This window comes from Calidris pugnax, unplaced genomic scaffold, assembly GCF_001431845.1.
Source record: "Calidris pugnax isolate Ruff unplaced genomic scaffold, ASM143184v1 scaffold15, whole genome shotgun sequence".
NCBI classification, from domain to species: Eukaryota; Metazoa; Chordata; class Aves; order Charadriiformes; family Scolopacidae; genus Calidris; species Calidris pugnax.
The window spans coordinates 5,225,868-5,242,921 of record NW_015090774.1 but is presented as its reverse complement, the minus strand read 5'-3'; the positions used below and the strand labels follow the sequence as shown (position 1 = coordinate 5,242,921).

Genomic DNA, 17,054 nt, shown 5'->3' with positions numbered 1-17,054 from the left:
CAGCAAAGGAGTGGATTTATCTCCCAGTACCAGCTGTAGTTATAACATAGAGAAAGGGGCAATGCACTTAAAGAAGCAGCAAACGTATTACAGATTTTGTCACAAAATTGGAACGAATTTGAACTGAACCCCTCAAGATCTGCAGATGCAAATTTTAAAAAGGTTCTGTAGAAGAAGACACAATCAGCTCTTAGCAGATATATTTTAGTGTGCCTTACTCTTACAACAGGCTTCAGGAAAGATGAAAAATGTCACGTTTGGTTTCCATGCTTTACAATCTACTAAGGTATATTGCTATTATACCTCACAGTGAACCCTTGCCCTACCTTATGTAATTCAGTTTCATTAAAAGGTCTGAGGCAAATTTATCTAGTGCTTATATAATCACTTCTTTGAAGTGTGTGAATGAAGCTGTTATTTTTTCAAAGAGTATCTGTCTGTCCAGAATTTATTTTAACACACTGTGGGCACGAAGCTAGATGAGAGAATGTATATATTCCCTTAAAAGTGTTTACTTAACCACAATAAAAGGTTATGTGGATTTCCCAAGTGCACTGAGTTACAGTACCTGTTATAATGTGAACATTTAAACACTCCTTCAACTTGGCTTCCACTCATGTATCATGTTTGACACAACAGTCAAAGTTCTTTTGTCTAGCACTAGCTCAGGAGAAATGGAAGGCTCTGCAGTAGCATATGAATGGGAAACGCTAAAATAAAAATAAGGGGAGAAGGAAAAAAAAAGGAGAAAAAATGTAGATGCAGGTCTACAGTAAAATCTGTTTCAACAGTGTGCCTTCACTGGCACGTACAACTGAAGTAATCCATGTTCAAATCAGCCTGAAAGTAACTGTATTCTGCAATTGACAATGCAACTGTCTGGCATCTTCTTGGACATGTATCAAGTACCATGGGAAACTCTCTTTCCCAAAATGTTTTTCTAGCTGGATGCTGCTCTCAAAGTCAATGAAACAAATTTATTTCTGGTTGAGGCACAGATAGCAACAGGATCGTTTTCATTCCTAAGCACCTTGGAGATGTTCCTGGGAGTGTAAGTTTCTTACTGGCTCCTACAATAATACAGGGCTATTAAAAAACACCAAACGATGAGGGGCAAAAAAAAAAAAAAAAAAAATCACATAACTATGAGAAAAGAAAAGTATCTACTAAGGACTATGGCTGGATTGCAACTCTTTTTCTTATGCAGACTTCAGAATACAGTATAATGATTATGCAAAGATTTCTGTGGGAAGTGATAGGATCAGGTTTTTTGCACAGCAAAATATATTTTATTTTTAAGTATGTTTAATATTATAAGAGAATTTAGGGCTATATTTAGACATCAAAGCCCCTAACTTGGTGTTTCGTCTTTCCTGGCTGGAAGTTTTTGGAAGCATTTTATCCAGAGAAAACATCAGACACAGAAGTTCTGTGGAATTTAGGTTGTCCAAATATAGTCTTTTTCATATGAATTATTAAGTAGGAGTAGAGGAAAATACTCTTCTCTACATAAAGTAACATACACTTTTAATTACATTTTCATTTAATCTAGATGTAAACTGATGTTTGTCTATGAAAGCAAGACAGTAATTTAGCTTTTACAAAATATTACAAAAAAAACCCCCTGATCTAATTATAGAATCAAAGAGTTTGAAACAACCAAACATTTTAGGGCATGTACTTCTCCCAAACTTTTCTTAAAATGGTTTTTAAACGCAACAAACATGCTACAGGAGGAAATAACATTAAAAAAAAAAAAAAGAAAAGGTTTGCTTTCCCTATCTATTGAATAGACCTAACAGTTAATACTATGTCATCTCAACTGGACATATTTTCCGCCTAAGGGTATTACATTACACACTTGGTAAGGCAGCCTGAGGGTGGTCTCTTAAAGATAAATGTGGCAATACCATGATATGTTTATTCAGTAGAAAAATCTATTTCAGCATCTAATTAGAAGTCTTTAAAAGATTTATTCTGATAGTTTCTTTCTAAGAGATGTCTTACAGGAAGTTGTTTCTGTCTATATAGATGTTATCCAACACCTGCATTTTGGTTTATGTAAGGTTTCACAAATTACACTCTGTTTTTCTCTCACTTACTGTATGCTTATGGCATACATTTGGCAAATACTGAATCTCTTTAATTAGGAAAGTGTTAAATGACTATCTGAAAGGCATGGTCCATTGCTGAAAGCTTTTAAAGAGATTTCCTCCTCTTTGACTTTTGATTTAGTTGCTTTGTGTGTACCTGTAGCATTACAGGTAGAAGGGTTGATTTTTAGAGTCTGATCCAAGAATTAGCTGTCAAAAGCTTAAATTTGAGTTATGAAAGGTTTTACTTCCTCCTTTATCTCTCTGATCAGATGATAATCTAGTTTACGTTTGTCAACAGAGGAGTCTATTCAGCTAGGCTCATCTGTTTTCATTTTCATGCTGTATGGTGGGCAAGGAAGGAGTTATTGCTTGCATGCTATCCATCCACATGGAACCCATAAACATGAAATAGTGGGCAGCATCTGGATGATATGTGGTAGCAAATTCTTGAATGTCAAATGTAGATAGAAGAAAATGACTTGTTGAACAAGAAATAGCTCCACAAGTCTTGAAATACATAATCTACTTTTTATCTGATCAAGTTGACAACTGCATGATCAAACTGGACATGACACAGGGATTTCGTGAGGTATCAGGGAAGAGAAACATTTAGCTAATTGCTCTCAATTCATATGGTGTAGAGACTGGAACAATTCTAAGCAAATAAACCAGTCATTCATATGATACAGTAAGTGTAATAAATTACCTACCCCAAACAAAAATAAAGTTTTTGCCCTCCATAAAAACCAACCAACCAAACAAACCAAAACAAAACAAAAAACACAACAAAAAACCACAAAGTTAGGTTGTCACCCAGCCAAGGTTCCCCCTTTGAGGAAATAAAGAACTCCCAGGTTCCTTACAGAAAACTACCCTATCTGCTTCTATTTTTTCCCCCTTTGTTACTATATCCTGTGAAATTCCTTTAAATGTTGAGCTTAGTAATTGTCCTTTTTCAGAAAATATAATGGTGAGAATAGCCAAGAACAATGATCTTTGCTGTATTTTTAACGTATTCCTTTCTGGGAACCAAAATTCAAGGTGACGAATGTTTTTTATTACTGTTTTTTTGTTAAGAAAACACACCATAGAAAGCTGAAAGTCCAGGAAGAAGAGTAATTTACCTCTTGATTTTCTCCCATGAATATATGCCTTTCCGAGAAGTTGCCACGTTGGCCTGTACAAATCTTCCAAATCCAGTTGCCACCGGTCTGGTTCAAGGTACCGGATAAGTTCTTCCACAGTACTAAATCCAGCAACAGCATTGTTTAATACATCTAATGGTAAAGTTGATGGGGGTAGCAATGACGGGCTAGGTGCTTCTGTGTGGTGCTGCAATCAAAGCCAAGAGAAGAGTACCAGTCAGAGGGTTAATGGATCTGCTTTGATGAAGTGCTGTGCTTTATGAAGTTACATAGCTGGGAAAGTTTATAAGTGGCTAGCTCATTTCCAATGTACAGTTTACCTAATAAGACAAATGACAAGAGTCAGAAAGTACCTAATTATTCTTCAGCGATAATTCTAAACAAACTTCCACTGGACAGTTTTCCCACTTCTTACATTCCTAGCCTTGAAGATAGCATTCCACTATACCTGTTCTTTGAAGAAGTTCACTGAGTGATGGGAAGCATTTTAGAAGTAGAACAAAGAGTGATTTGAAAATATGGTCCCATTACAGGCAATTACTGTAACCCTCTAGAAGACTGAGGAAACACACATTTCACATGCTGCCTTTCTTCTGAAACTTAGCCACAATCTTTGTCTCCTTGTCTTTCACTGTAAAATATGAACATACCCTAGTACAAAGATAGCAAATATTCCTGCTCCCATCTATGGATAAAAAAAGCACCAGTTGTGTTTCATACAGTACTAAGAATTATGTTTCTGGTTAAATAATAATGAACAGAGTAATAACAACATCTGGCATTACTATAATTATTTCTCCCATAACAAGAAGAAAAAAACCCCAAACATTCCCAAGGATATCGGAAGTACTTAAATGTTGAAATCGAGTACTGAAAAAGTCTATGTACTTTCCCACAGCACAAATCTCACTGATAAACTCACTGGATCAGGGATACTCAGTCACAGACAATTCAAGCAAAGTCAGACTTCTGGTTTTGCTCACTCTACAATCTGTTTAAAAATTATGCATTGATTTGTATTTTCAAAAGAATAGAAAAAGGCAGGAAGAGAAGCCTAAGCAGGAAGCTGCTGGTGCACTACCGTAAGTTTCTTTAGGCTTTTATATAGGTAGACACCACTACAGACATTATGTCCACAGGACTACACTAGCGCAATTTATCTGGACCATGGAAGAAGGATGAAGAAAGATTTGAACATACTGTTGATTTAGGAGATGGAAAGGACAAGAATCTCAAACTTAAATGTGTAGTGTTACATACATCATGGCTCTCAAGTATAGTCCATAGAAGGTTTAGGGACAATTTATTCACTGTCAGTACAGCCAGGTTTTGGAAAAGGTTGCCTAGAGAGGCTGAACAACATCCATCATTGGAGGCTTTCAATACCTGACTGGATAAACCTCTGAACAACTGTCTGATCCCAGAACTGCCCCTACTCTGAGCAGGAGGTTAAACTAGAGCCCTCCTGAGGTGCCTTGATGGATTTTCCTACAACAATCCAACAATATAATATTAAGAATGAAGGACTAAATGTTCCTCCAATAAGTGAACTAACATGCTGCTTAATAAAATAAACCTTGCAACACTGCATAGTAACCAGCAGTTTTCTAAAATATGTATGCCTATGATAGCTGTATTTCATACCAATAATTATATTCTCCTTTCAGTGCTCTCAATTCTATTAAATATGCCTTTTTTGGTTTCAGCTAAATGTGTGGTTGAAAGGGCAGCAAATGGAAGTAACCATGCCCCTCCTATTTTTTGCTTCAAGGGTTTTTCTCTTTCCATCTTCAAGAAATGAAGTCACTAGAATGAATTGTGCTGCTTTTTAACTGTGAGTCTTGCAAAGGTAATACAAAGCATAGTCGTAGTGTGCTGCTACTATTAACTTTACCATAATTTCATTTTGCTAATCTAGAATAATTTTCAATACAGTGAGTGAAGGTTTTGCTTCCCATTATGGATGGATGTGGATTTCAAAAAGTTAAAATATTTCTTTTCCTCTTCTCTCCACTGCCCACATTAAAAATAATAACATGTTGATCCATCTAATAGGTTATGATAATAAAGCAACAGATTCTGGTCTATAATTTAAATATTTTCTCTTAGCAAAACATGCTACTCAGCAAGTTTCAAAATAGTGCTGTGACACTGTAATTCAAATGGGCAAAAAAATAAATATTCCAAAGTTTTTCTTCCTGTTGTTCTCCACAATGATTTGTTACAGTCACATTTCCTGGTTTGAAGGTGTAGGTTTTTGCTAAGGTGAAAAACAAAATAAAGATCAAATTGCAGAATCAGTACCTGAAGAAAAAAAAATCTTCTATTTTGTTTCCAGCTGAAAAATTTACTTTGGTGGTTCACTTCTACTGGTTTGGGTTTTTTTTACCAATTACATAGATGGATTCCAGATGAAAATCTATTGGTCTAGAATCTATTTTCATATTTACAACTTAGAGCACGCACACTTAACGATACATAGATAGGAATAATCCATCGATTTATGTTATTCTGGATTCAGTAGGCATTTGCCTAAATTAAAATGTTATGAGAATATGGTGAGTCATCGTACTTAATGGTATCACAAAGTTGTCATCACTATCTAATCATTCTCACAACAAACCAAACCATAAAGAAAAAGTAATTGAAACAGTAAAATTGCACAACTTCGAGCATGAGTGTTTTAGAATACGGTAGTTAAAATCTCAAGATTAAGAATGTTTTTCCCAATAATCTCTTAATTTTGTCAATTTAAATGACAGTTAAAATGTATCAAAGATTAAAGTCAATTAATGTCATAAAGCTATAAATGCTGTAATTTATATTTATAACATAATAACCTTTATGAAATCTTAGTTCAATAAATTGTTTAATATAAATGGTAATTCAATAGTCTACATTGCTTTTACTTGCTAATAGGTACTACTTATTTTATAATTTAAACCTTTTGAACACAATGTCCAAAGCAGCATAAATGGTACTCCTTCCTTCAACTAAAATTGTATCTTGGAATTTTATAAAATTTATAATTTTGCTTGGTTTTCTCAAAGTATTTTTGTGTTCGACAGACAATGTTTACACCTGCTGTAAGGTTTTAGTCTCAGAGAAGATAACAGGAGAAATTATTTAATGCAAGAAATTAAAACTCAGCTTCATTGATGGGACATAATTTTTAAAACAACATTGAAATTTGAAACACAGCATCATAATTGCAACTTCAAAATGCTAATATGCTCTACTTCTTACATGCAGCTTTCCCTCACTTTATAGCAAGTCCCTCACTTCTATTATAATTCCTTCCAATCAAATAATATCAGATAAAAATCCATCTGCCTAGAATTTAATCTACATCTCTCTTGACATTCTTACTCTGACCTTTGCCTCCCCCTAAATGCTTGACACGAACTGATGTTGTCAAGCTGCTCTGTGCAGTGCTAGCAGCACCAGTGCTCAGTAGGCCTGAGATGCAATTTCACTGCAGAATGGTGGTGTGGAAGCCTCATAGGATGACCACCTTTAACTCTAGCTGTTCTGCAGCGCAACACTGATGGAGACAATGAGGATGATCTTACAATGAAGTAGCTAACTTACTCCACAGAAGTATATTATGTCTCTCTAACAGGTCAGCTAGTACATAATCAACCTTTGATATAACAAAGATTAGGTATAGCAGCTATCCAAAACAGCTTTCTTGATGGAGACCACTTACAGAGAAGTGAAGTTCTCCAAGCTTTTCTGCAATAAATACTAACTGACAGTAAACACGTTTTCTGTCATAGCAGCACATCCTTGATTAATACCATGTTTTAGGCTTGAGACCACCTTTTTTATTTTTTAGCCTAAGCACAAGTAATTTCTGTCAAGAAAAATTTGAAAAATACATTAAGAAGTTCTGTACTTTAATGTGATTTCTCTAGTAAACAAAACACTCTTATGTTTTTTCTTTTGTGCCCAGGAAACAATTTCAACTTACTTTAAAAAGAATAAACATGTTTCAAGCTAAGATAGAGCTGAACAGTTGCATCTTTACTGTTCATTAATGTGATTTAGGATGAAAACCAGAGCAGAAAACATTGGGCTTCCGCAGAACAGCCAAGAATGACAATTAGTGTTGGATCAAACAGAAATTTCATTAGGTCTGTTTATATTGTATTTCTGTATGTGTAATTCACTCTATCAAAACAAATACCTTATAAAAATCCCCCAAGGTATTTACAAGCATAAGAGACAGGTAAATAGACCAAATGTAGGCAACAGTTTAAGATATGGACTTGGAAAAACAGAAGGAAATAATTTAAAGACTAACTTCACAAAACTATCCAGCCCTGAAGATTATACATAACAACAGTGCCCCAGAAGAAACTCAGGGAATGAAATGCATTTTAGGGTGTTCGCAATGTTTGTTGTCCCCTATTAAAGGAATCAAAGCTACTCCAGATTTCTTAAAGGGTAAAGGGTAGGACACTCTTATATGTGTAATAAGAAGGCAACCATCAGGGAAGCACAAAACTGCAATAAATGAATTTGAAACTACCAAGCTGAAGCTCAAACCTAAAAGATGATTTAGTATGTAGCCTGGTTTGAAGACTTGTGACTGATTTCTTGTTCTGACATACACTTCCTGAGCATAGTATTTGGGCCAAAGCTTCATGGTGTAAAGCACCGGGCAGTAGTATCTCCTTGCTACACCAGCATGACTGTGCATTTGGCTGCATCATAAACAAGAAGTAATCTTTCTGAAAAAGAATATTTATTGTTTCCTAATTTAACCACTATCTTATTCACAGTCCAGACCTCCAACAGCTAAACCATCACAACTAAAAGCACAGTGGTTGCTAACACAAACATTTTTACATTCACTGTGGCACCAGGAATTTCATAGCATGCAAGTTGGTAAGGCAGCCTTAACAAATCTCTAAAATGAGCATAAAGGCAATTCCTTGATCTCACACATTGGGAGAATGAATACAATAAACTTTTATTAGAAGCTCATTATTGGTTTATCTGAAGAATCCAGAAGTATTTTAGATAAATAAAGGGTAAAACTTTGGATATGAGACTGGATGTTATCACCTTTCCGGGTCTGCCAGTATCCATCTGTTCTTCCCTTGCACTGAACTTACTCCAAGGGTAAATAATTCAGAACAAAACAGCACTCACCTACAATCTACACAAGATCAGCTCTTAGGTGCCATCACTACCTAAGCAAAGCCTTCCTTTTGCTTCTGTCTCATAGGATAGTACTGTCAAGGTATTGACACTACTCTCTTCCAGTTAAATGAGAGGCAAGAAGTAATTTTGTAATTGCAAGAAGTAGTTTGCTGCAGCCAGGAGTGAGGAATTTCATGTTTAATAAAGCAATCACTGAGTTAAGACTGGAACAACAAAAACAAGTGAGTCAAATACTTGGCATGACAGGACACAAAATAGTGAGTAATATGTTTTAAATAATTCCCTCCCCACAAAAGAAATACCCATTTTTTTCATTTCTTGCCTTGAAGAAAACATTGTCAAGCAGTTTCTGAAGGAAAACCCGTTCATTAGTTGGCACAGTTTGGAGAAACTGTTAGATGTGAGTATGGTTTAATCAGACTAGAAGGGACTCTACAACAAAGAAAACCTCAAAGGAACTTCCTCTCCTCTGAAAACCAACTAGGATCAGTAACTTTGAACGAAGTAACATATTTCTTCTAATGAGATATCCTTACAACTTTTTATTTATTTATTTATTATTATACAAGAACAACCCAAGTCCTGCTTAGATTTAAAGATATGCTCTTGAAACTAATAGTACATGCACATTCTTGTAACACTCGCATTAAAGAAAGCATGTTTTCTTCCTTCATAATGACAAGTAACCTTCCTATTAGCATCATTAGAAGCTGTGAGGGAGAGCAGATATCCAACTCTTTCCGAGTTTGCCCTGAGGACATGAAGCTTCTCGACATAACAATAGCTCTCTCTTTTCTCCCATAAGTACATGCAGTAATAACCGTGAAAAGCCTCTAGCTTTTCTTGACCTACCTGAAAAAGCACAAACTTTTACTTGCTCGCATGTATGCAGTACAAAAAAAGCTAATCCATTTGTGAAATTCTGTAACTTGTAGAGACTCATCTTCTCTGTGCAACATTAACCCACACCGCTGTTATGCAAAATGTTAGTCCTGTCCAAGCAGACCTAGAAGGGAGTGGAGATGATCTCTAGGAGGGCCTGTGCACAACCACCTCAGCAGAGAAATCAAGTTCCAGGATCTGCTTCTTGTGCCTCCAGCAAAGGAATGAGAAAAAGAAGGAGCAGAGGCAGATAATCAATTTAGACTGCCAAAGCCGGGGAATAAAGCAAAGATGTTTACTTTCATGTGACAGAGATGGAAGCCAGGAAGGCCGGCAGAATTCTCGTCCACTGCAGCACATTTCACTTCTTTAGCTGAAGCTTCTGTCACAGCAGCGAGGACGGTTGCATGAGAGAGACAGCAGCTCCAGGGCTGCTAAGCAGGTAGTCTGGCAAATTAAGCTCCAGTGGCGCTGAAGTAAACATGCATCTTATTCAGCTATCCTCACTTCAGGCATGCAACTTCTGCCAGTCAAACAACACACAGGTAGGAGTACCAGCCTTCCTCAGTTTAATCTGCACATAAGATCCAGAATGCAGGGTGACAGGCCCATCTTTCCTTACTGATCTTCCAGCTCTCTGCCTTTCACAGGCTGCCTATCTTTTTCTGTTCTTACAACGTGCTACAACCACTTACCAAAGGCTTGCCAGCCTCTCTTCATACGTATGTAGGGCCTCTTACTGAGGACCTTATTTGCCAAGTATCCTTATCCTTGCACCAATTTACATCTTACAGCCAGACAGAGATGGCCTTCCAAACTCTACATCAGTGTTTTTGTTATGGCACTTGGAGCATCGCTTCCCAAAATGTACATAATACCCTCCTTTCCACAACTGCCAAGGTCACAAGGTAAAGTGAATGTGTTTGCTCCTTTTTGTCTTTGCCTGTCACAGACGTGAATAGAAGAATAAAGAAAAAAGTAGTGTTTGGAGCAGCCTAACATTTTCCCAGGTTAAAGTTTTGAGATATATCTATTTTATGAAAAGTTTTAAATATCCCCTTGAACAGAGTTTCTGTGCAGTTCACAGAAAAGGCCTGCAATTCTAATTGTGCTGGAAAAACTAGGAGATGCTCTCAAGGAAATTAGCAGAATGGAAATAGCCCAGGATGTCACTAATCATCAGCTTTCTCCTGGCAAATCGCAGCTTTTTGCCTGAAGCCTGTGCACCCGGACACCCTTTAAAATACACAGCATAGGTATGAGAGTCACTTCTTTTGAAGACAAAGATGACACATATCTAGAGCAAGTTCATAAACTCTCAAAGTATGCCACCAATAGCATTCATTTTGGGAATATATTTTCATAAAAAAATTGTTAATTTTCTTCATAATAATGACCAATAATTACATGTGTGTATACATACATATGTGTGTATGTATGAAAAAACATTTTGCTTTTTCTTATGATCACATGTATCAGCAATAACCCACACTAATTGATTTTAAAGGCAAAAAGAGAAAAATTAATGCTCACATTACTGTATTATATGGAAGACCTTATTGTCCATACGCTTCATCAGAGTACTCGTAGAATTTTCTATTCTTAGAAAAACGTATACACATAGAGAACTATCTTTCTTGGATGCAGTTGCATGGTTTTTTTTATTTTTTCAGTGCTTCTGGTAAGTCTCACTGAAGCAGCACATACTACTTCATCAAGATTTCATAAGCACTACAAAATTAGGAAATTTATCCTATCATCTACTGAAACTATTTGTTATTCTGTAAGATGATCCAGTGATTCTTGCATTCTTTCGGACAAGAACTTTCATTCACTGATTTATTCTTTTAGTTAATTAAGGCAAGACAAAGTATAAATAATTCTGTTCGAAAACTGTGCCTCCAGCATCTCTGGCAACTGCAGAGGTCTCAAACCATGAAGGTACAATCACTGAAATCCCTAGAATCCATCAAGCTTGCAGATTCAGCCTGCCAGCTGGAAGAGGAGTCAAGTCTTGATGCCTTTCTACGTTCGCCATGGGTTTTTACTGCATTTTCTTATTTTAGAATTTGTGGCTACAGTACTGAATGATAAGGTTCCAGATAGAAGACACAGAGAAATGTATTCTTGGACATATTTCGACTCAGTAGCCAAAGGGCTTTATTCTGGAAGCATTACCTGATGCACTGAGTTGAACAGGGAGCATTTAAAGTAGAAACCTAGTCTGCTAGTCTGTAATGAATTGGGTCTAATAGTATAGAACAAGCTATGGCATATACTATCGCCATGGTGTAAAACGTTTCAAAGTGAAATCAGTATTTCAGTTTTCATTTAGAGTTCTTTCCTCAAACAATTTGTCTGGGTTTTTTTGTTTGTTTGATTGATTTTTTTCATTTTTTGTTTGGGTTTTTTTTTCAGATTAATGTAGATATACAAACTAATTTTGGTATATAATCCCTGGGGTTTGGTTCCTATAAATTATACTTGTGGCAGAGCAATATCTAAACCATAACTACTTCCAAAACCAAAACTTTTAGTGAGCACTATCTTCTTGCTTATAAATCTCTCTCTTCTAAATGAGACTTTAAACAAAATTTACAGTAAGTTCTCCCTCGTAGTATATATATATGCCACAAGAAAAAGCACATCTACCTTTTGTATCCTAGTAACAACTGCAAAATATTTTGATTTCTAAACCTGCATTTTAACGTTCTCAAATCAAACTTATGTAATACATTTAAAACTAACTAGATGCTTATTTACATCTTGTATGTGCAAATAGGAATAAAAGTGCAAATTAAAAAACTTATAACCCAGTAAATACTTTTCTTTTTTGCATTATTTGAATGTTCAACAAAAATATTTAGTCTAATTCAGACCATGGGCAATACTAGAATCTATATCCGTATTTTAAAGAGTATGAAGTGTGTGACCTTATACAGACAAAGTACCTGCTGAAAACAACTGAAAATAGACTGTATGTTGGCAAAATGAAGTCCTAAAATAATTTATTGAAATACAGCTTCTCTCACCCCAGTCTCATAAAATCTTTGTTTAGAGAAAATCCTTCTACACAACTTTTCTTGCCGTATGACGCTGAAACAAGCAAAAAACCTGATGTCTGAGAAATTACCATCTCCAAGTCTGATAATTATTTTTTTATATATATTCACAGAACTGTCCTAAACAAATGCAATGGACCGTTTCAATGTGTTGAACGTGTGAGGGAATGCATGTCGTTCGTAAGCATTTGCTCAAAGTTTGGTTGAATGACTTGCAGCAGACCTCAGCAGCAGTCTTCTGCCGTGACAAACCTCTGTTCAGGACAGTAGGTGAACGCACACACGGTTCTGATTCTGACTCCTGAATGTTTTGAAAAAACAAAGTATTTTCTTAAATAGTAACCTTGTCTTCCCTGTCTCAGCACCTTCCTATCAACTTTTCCTTACTATGCAAACTACTCATTACACTATTTAAGGACATTTGAAGTTTATTTTCTGCTAATCTATCATCTCTCATTGTTAAAGGTCATCTGCAGTCTCACACTTATTTCCAGGGCAGAACTCTGCTTATTTGCTGTTTTCTACTGTTCTACTAAAGTACAACTCTACAGAGACCCTTATAAAACTACTTCATTATTTCATTGCTTCATGGCTTTCTGTATATAACCACTATCACCTTTTTATATTTCAGCTATAAGCTCTTGAGCTAACTTGGTTTTTGGTTTTTACTTGAATTGAGCTTGTGATTGAGGCAGTAGGATACTTCATGACTGTTTATAACAGTAATAACAACGCTTTGCACTAAAATACTTTTTCATCGATGTCCAAAAATAGTTGAATGCATTTACAAGTAGACAGCTGAATAAGAATTGTTTTTCAAATGCTGGTATAAATAAACCCTTTACCTTCATTTTGTGAATATAAACATAAATGCAAAAAAAATGTAGCGTCAATAATAGAGATGCATCAATGTCATTTTATACCCAACACTTAATTCTATTGGATGAATCTGGTTCTTTCTTCTTTATAGACAGTACAGTAGCATTGCAATTGATGTATTTTAGTCCATTAAATTATATTTTCTAGAATATTCTATTATGGTGAATGTTGTGTTACACCTGCAATTCCTTTCTAGAAGGGAAACCTTATAAAGAATTATATATCAAATACTGCAAGACAGCAAGGAAGAGAATCTTTCTTCTCGGTATCTATAATGAGATCCTAAAAAATTCTTTTTTACAGTTCAGACCAAAAGTCATATTTAGTGTACAGAGACCCCTGCCTCCAAGATGTAGCTGAACTTTAACAGAAGGGGAGAACCAAAAGAATCCCATCACAGATTAACTTCTTTCACTGAAACTTTGATGCTACGCAAGTCACGTATACACCCTCTTGTAGGTCAAAATGTGGATCAGCTTTTACTCCAATAAGGAGAAGGATTTGCAACAGAACAATCCAAATTATGCTTAAAATGTGAAATTATCGTCTTAAAGAAGGAATATCATTGTAATTTGATGAGCAGTAATGTACGAGCCTCAGAGCACAAATCAGTCAATGCAAAAAGAGATTCCCACAATCAGACTGCAGTGAGCACATAGATATAGTATAAGGAAAGTTTGCTCAAATCTTATTGAAAATGGGGTTATAATGATTATTAATCACGTCATTTACAAATACACCCAAAATTCATGGAGGAAACACACATGCATCTGTTACATTTGTGATTTACAGGAGGATTTTTTTTGTTGTTGTTCTGTACTCAAAGCTCTAGCTCTTATTTAACAGCAGTATTTCATAAGGAATAAACAGTCAACATAAGTGCAGCTGTTGTGAATATAAAAAAGTTTTTGTACATTCTTTTATGACCGGGGATGTGGTCAGCCATAATTAAAGGACATCATGTTTGCAGACCTTTTTTTAAATTACTCATTTTACTCAAAATATGTGAATACTTATAAAAAGCTTAACCAAATGGAAGAACAGCAAGGGTTTGGTGTCAGGGAATGAACTGCCTTTTAAGTTCCCTCTAGGTATTAGAAATGGGTAGTTGTTGTTAAAAAAATGTTTACTTAGACCAGTAGGTTCACAGGAGGTTCATCAAACATTACACTTAGGAATGACTGTTTATTACAATGGGAAAGTGTATTTGGCAAGGATGATGAAAATGACTTCTACAGTACATGAAATTTTAATTTAATCTTTCAGTATACATGTTAAATTACATTCCACAACAGGTTTCTGTTGATTTCATATCACAGTAAAAGTAACACACCCAACATTCCTGCACAGTTGACATTGCAAATCAGAGCTTGTCCTGCCTTGAAGGTAGAAAGTCCTTGAACAAAACATTACTTTGCAAGGAAGGAACCTCAGCTCTGTCCTCATGTATCAGTTCTTACTGTCATCAAACATGTAAGAGACTGACCGTATTTTAGGATTTGTGAAGAAAAATAATTTGTGTTGTTTTTCATATTTAAATTTGCTTTGTATGTAACATACTTTTCATAACCCAAAAAAGCATGGCAGACACTATGGTGACATTGCCCACATAAAGATTCTTGCACTGTTCGAAGAAGCCAGATTTATAATTTGTGAGCTACCTTTTATAGCCCTATACTGTTAGCCATAACATTGTCCTGACATACTCTTAGTGTTCGGGTGTATCACTTCTACCTACACATTTTCCCCTATCTATATATCTAAATTCCCATCTCATGTTACCTCATATATATTATGCACACAAGCATAGCATATGTGATTACACAACAACTGAAAGGCAAAATAAATTGGGAAAGTATCCTTAATAAGAGAAATATAAGAAGAACATTCCAAAAAACCTCACATTTAGGATTAGAACATTAAAAGCATAAATGTAAAATTGTAAGTACAGATGTCCTGAAGTAGAATAAACAGTGTTATAGAGGGCCAAAACCTGAATAGGGGATAATGTGGTTTGCCTGAAAAAAGGCAAATCTGATTCAGAGATAAGCAGAACAGCACCATAAAGCTGAGCTGCTAGAGAGGTGTCAGCCAAAATATAGTGTTCAGATTTATCTCCAGTATTTGTAAGATATAGGCAGAGAGAAAGAGAATATTCAGAGGAAAAAGAAAGAAGGAAAACATGAACTGATAAAAGATCGAGTGATACAGGTTTCTTTAATCTAGACAAGACTAGACTGACAGAAGATGTGATAACAAACATGTAAGAGAGCATCAGATGATCAGCTGTTCCCTAGTCCATCAATGACAGAAAAGATTTGTGTTACGTATTAGAAAAAAATTCATACTATGTAAAGCAGTGCAACAGGTGATTGGGGAAATCTCTGAAATATTCATCCCTAAACATCAGGAATAATATAAATATCTAGCAAGAATGAGCTTGGTCTACCTACTCCCTGCTTAGAGTAGACAATGGCTCAGGAAAGATCCTGCTGAGTTCCCTTCCAACCTTGCATTTCTGTGATTGTATTACACGTAATTTACCTGGTAAACTGTTTCTAAAAAACATGCAGAATTATGCTGAGAGAAATGCCTGAATTGTAGAAACAAATTAATTCTAAATTATTCTGAAATCTGCACTATTAACTAGCTATGCCCCAACTCTTCTTTATACATAGACAAACTCTAATACACTTTTTCCTCATTGATCTGTATTTTTTTACATACCTCCATTTGTACATTTTAACCCTTTATGCTGTAATAAAAAGCAACAACTGCATGCCTGTGTACCTAAGTATAGATTATTTGGTACAAATATATGGTGGGGTTTTTTTGTTGTTGCATGTCAACCCACAAACCCTTAACTCACATAAGAATATGAAAATTAATAAAACTACTCTAATTTTGGACTTCAATTTATCTACTTTGTCTTGAAGAAAAGTAGGGAGTCACGGGTTTTTAATAAAAGTTGGTTCCTTAGAAGAAGCAGTAGTTCCTTTGGCAGTATCATTTACAATTTCTTTGAAGTCTCAAAATAGTATGTAATATAACCCACTTAAGAAGATGGTTTTAGCATCAGCTATAAAATAAAAGTAGACGCATTTTTGCCATGCTCTACTTTTTCAATCTCTACAGCCGCTATTTAAAATGGATCCTTCAAAGATGGCTTGAAAGCAGGGTACTTCATTCTATTTCTAGTAGGTTCCCATGAAATTTTGGTCTGCTTACAGCATGAACAAAGCTATTAAAACAGAATAGATGGAGTTTTAAGGCACAACTGCAAGTAACTGCCTCAGCCTGATTTCTTGGTGTAATTAAAAGAAATAATCATAGAAACAGTCTAATTATTTTTATTATAATGCATAAATATATAATATTTCCCTTTATACATGCAATTCCTTCTCAGCCCTTTCTTTGACACATTAAAAAAAAAAGGCAAAAAGAAAAGAAGGAAAGATGAAATCTGCCAAGTAATAAACCCAGAGTACTAACAAATCCAGTATGTTGTGGAGCAAATCCCATTCTCTGTGAGACTGCTAGTAAATCAATTGACTTCCATTCAGCCTTAAGAAGCTTGAGTTATAACCCTGTCACTGTCCACAGATGTGGGCAAATTATCTCTAACTGATCTGGTCAACTAGGTCAAGTCTTTTGATATGTATATTTTTAAAATTAAATTTTTTTTGATTGCTAACCTAATACAAGAAAGGGTGGCAGTCTTTGTTACAGAAATGATGGAAAAATCATGGTGACTTATGTTCTCAACCAGGCCATTAATCTTCTTAGTAATATTTTAAATGAGTCTACTCAGGCATTGA

General features: G+C 35.4%; 1 protein-coding gene across 1 annotated transcript in view; it reads right to left on the bottom strand.

Moving 5' to 3' along the window:
- PDGFC (platelet derived growth factor C) overlaps nt 1-17,054 on the bottom strand; it is a 157,712-nt gene that overhangs the window by 4,847 nt on the left and 135,811 nt on the right. Inside the window, exon 6 of the mRNA XM_014943005.1 lies at nt 3,221-3,428. Coding sequence (XP_014798491.1) covers nt 3,221-3,428 — 208 coding nt within the window. The remainder of the gene's footprint in view (nt 1-3,220; nt 3,429-17,054) is intronic.